At 36.1% G+C, this 1,338-nt stretch overlaps 1 protein-coding gene and 1 long non-coding RNA gene across 5 annotated transcripts in view; one reads left to right on the forward strand and one right to left on the reverse strand.

Moving 5' to 3' along the window:
• The window catches only part of LOC105123625 (pre-mRNA-splicing factor CEF1-like), a 6,235-nt gene that overhangs the window by 3,541 nt on the left and 1,356 nt on the right, over window positions 1-1,338 (forward strand). For 3 of the 4 annotated variants that reach the window (XM_011023300.1, XM_011023298.1, XM_011023301.1), the window contains one exon: window positions 1-33. In XM_011023300.1, the coding sequence (XP_011021602.1) occupies window positions 1-33 (33 nt within the window). The remainder of the gene's footprint in view (window positions 34-1,338) is intronic. The other variant, XM_011023299.1, reaches the window with a different exon arrangement.
• The window catches only part of LOC105123624 (uncharacterized), a 3,970-nt gene that overhangs the window by 593 nt on the left and 2,039 nt on the right, over window positions 1-1,338 (reverse strand). The gene's annotated exons all lie outside the window — the stretch shown is intronic.

Genomic DNA, 1,338 nt, shown 5'->3' on the forward strand with positions numbered 1-1,338 from the left:
GCAGGAATTCCCAGCCCAAAATTTTCAGAGAGTGTAAGTCAACTTTGGTCATCAATTGTACCGGCTGTTAATCCATTAGTTCTGATTAAGTGGTGTTCGTTTGTGAACCTATCCCTTGTTGCTGTTAGTACTAGGAGGAACTGTCTCTCTAAAGATTAAGCCTCTAGTTTCATATGGCTTGCAGGTTTAGAGCTTACCACTAGGCAAAAGCATTAAAACTATAATGATTATGAATAGTTGCAGCCTATTTAGTGGTAGAAATAGTACAAGTTGAGCCTACATTACCACTGATTTTAGGGGTGATAGTAACAAGAATCGGAGGATTAGTGATTATCAAATCACCAGCAACCAAAGCACTTGGTTTTTTTTTCCTTTTATGAAGACTCCTATAAAGCTAATAATATAAAAACTAAAAGGGGCCTAAGAATGTTACTAATAATTCATACTATTGTAGGACACTGAGTTTGCTGTCATAGTTCAAGCGTTAGCGTTAGCAGTAAGGGTGATAGCACTTCGTGTGGTAGCTAATTATCGATCACTAAATGGACTTTTATGTGATGGTAATCAAGCCATTATCATGAATTCAAAGCTAGGTGTCCACTGTCAAGCCAGTAAGCTAGTAGGAGATGGTGTTCCTATGGATCTGCTGATCATGAATCAAATCACTAGGACTATTTGATAACTCATAATTGTGCAGATGACAGACATAGCAGTAGTAACTATTGCGTATATAACTATTCCAGTAGAATTCATGAATTTCATAACCTAGATACATTCTTCGACATTAATACTACTAAACTCAACCTTTTGAAATTGTCAAATTCAACCCGAAGCCAAAGTTTTGAACGTGTAAGCAAAATTTATTCTACAAGAACTTTTGTAAGCTTCCACAAACTTGCACCGCAAATAAGGTTAAACTGTTACCAAAAGCATTTTTCAATACTTTTTGTTGATGAAATAAAAGGAGAAACATGCTTTAGATCTATATAATGCAAGCCTCTTACCCCAGTAATATCACACTTCCAAGACTTATGCACACTACATATCAAATCTGCATGTATATTGATTAGGATTGCAAACATCCATGCCTGACACATTCTGTGTTCCTTTCAAGGAACTTCCTTGCACGATGTTGGCTCTACTGGTAGGCATCACCCAATTTATATGATTGTGTTGTTCTTTTTGTTTGTTTCCCCTATAATTTTAGCTTTCACTGTTAATCGAAAAGAAATCAAACATCATCATATCCTCATAGGGCAAGTTTGTGACCTTCCTTGTAAGAGGTAGAACAGAACCTAAGGGTTTGCTAGACAATCAGATGAGTAATTATATTTGAAC

This window comes from Populus euphratica, unplaced genomic scaffold, assembly GCF_000495115.2.
Source record: "Populus euphratica unplaced genomic scaffold, PopEup_1.0 scaffold9.1, whole genome shotgun sequence".
NCBI lineage: Eukaryota > Viridiplantae > Streptophyta > Magnoliopsida > Malpighiales > Salicaceae > Populus > Populus euphratica.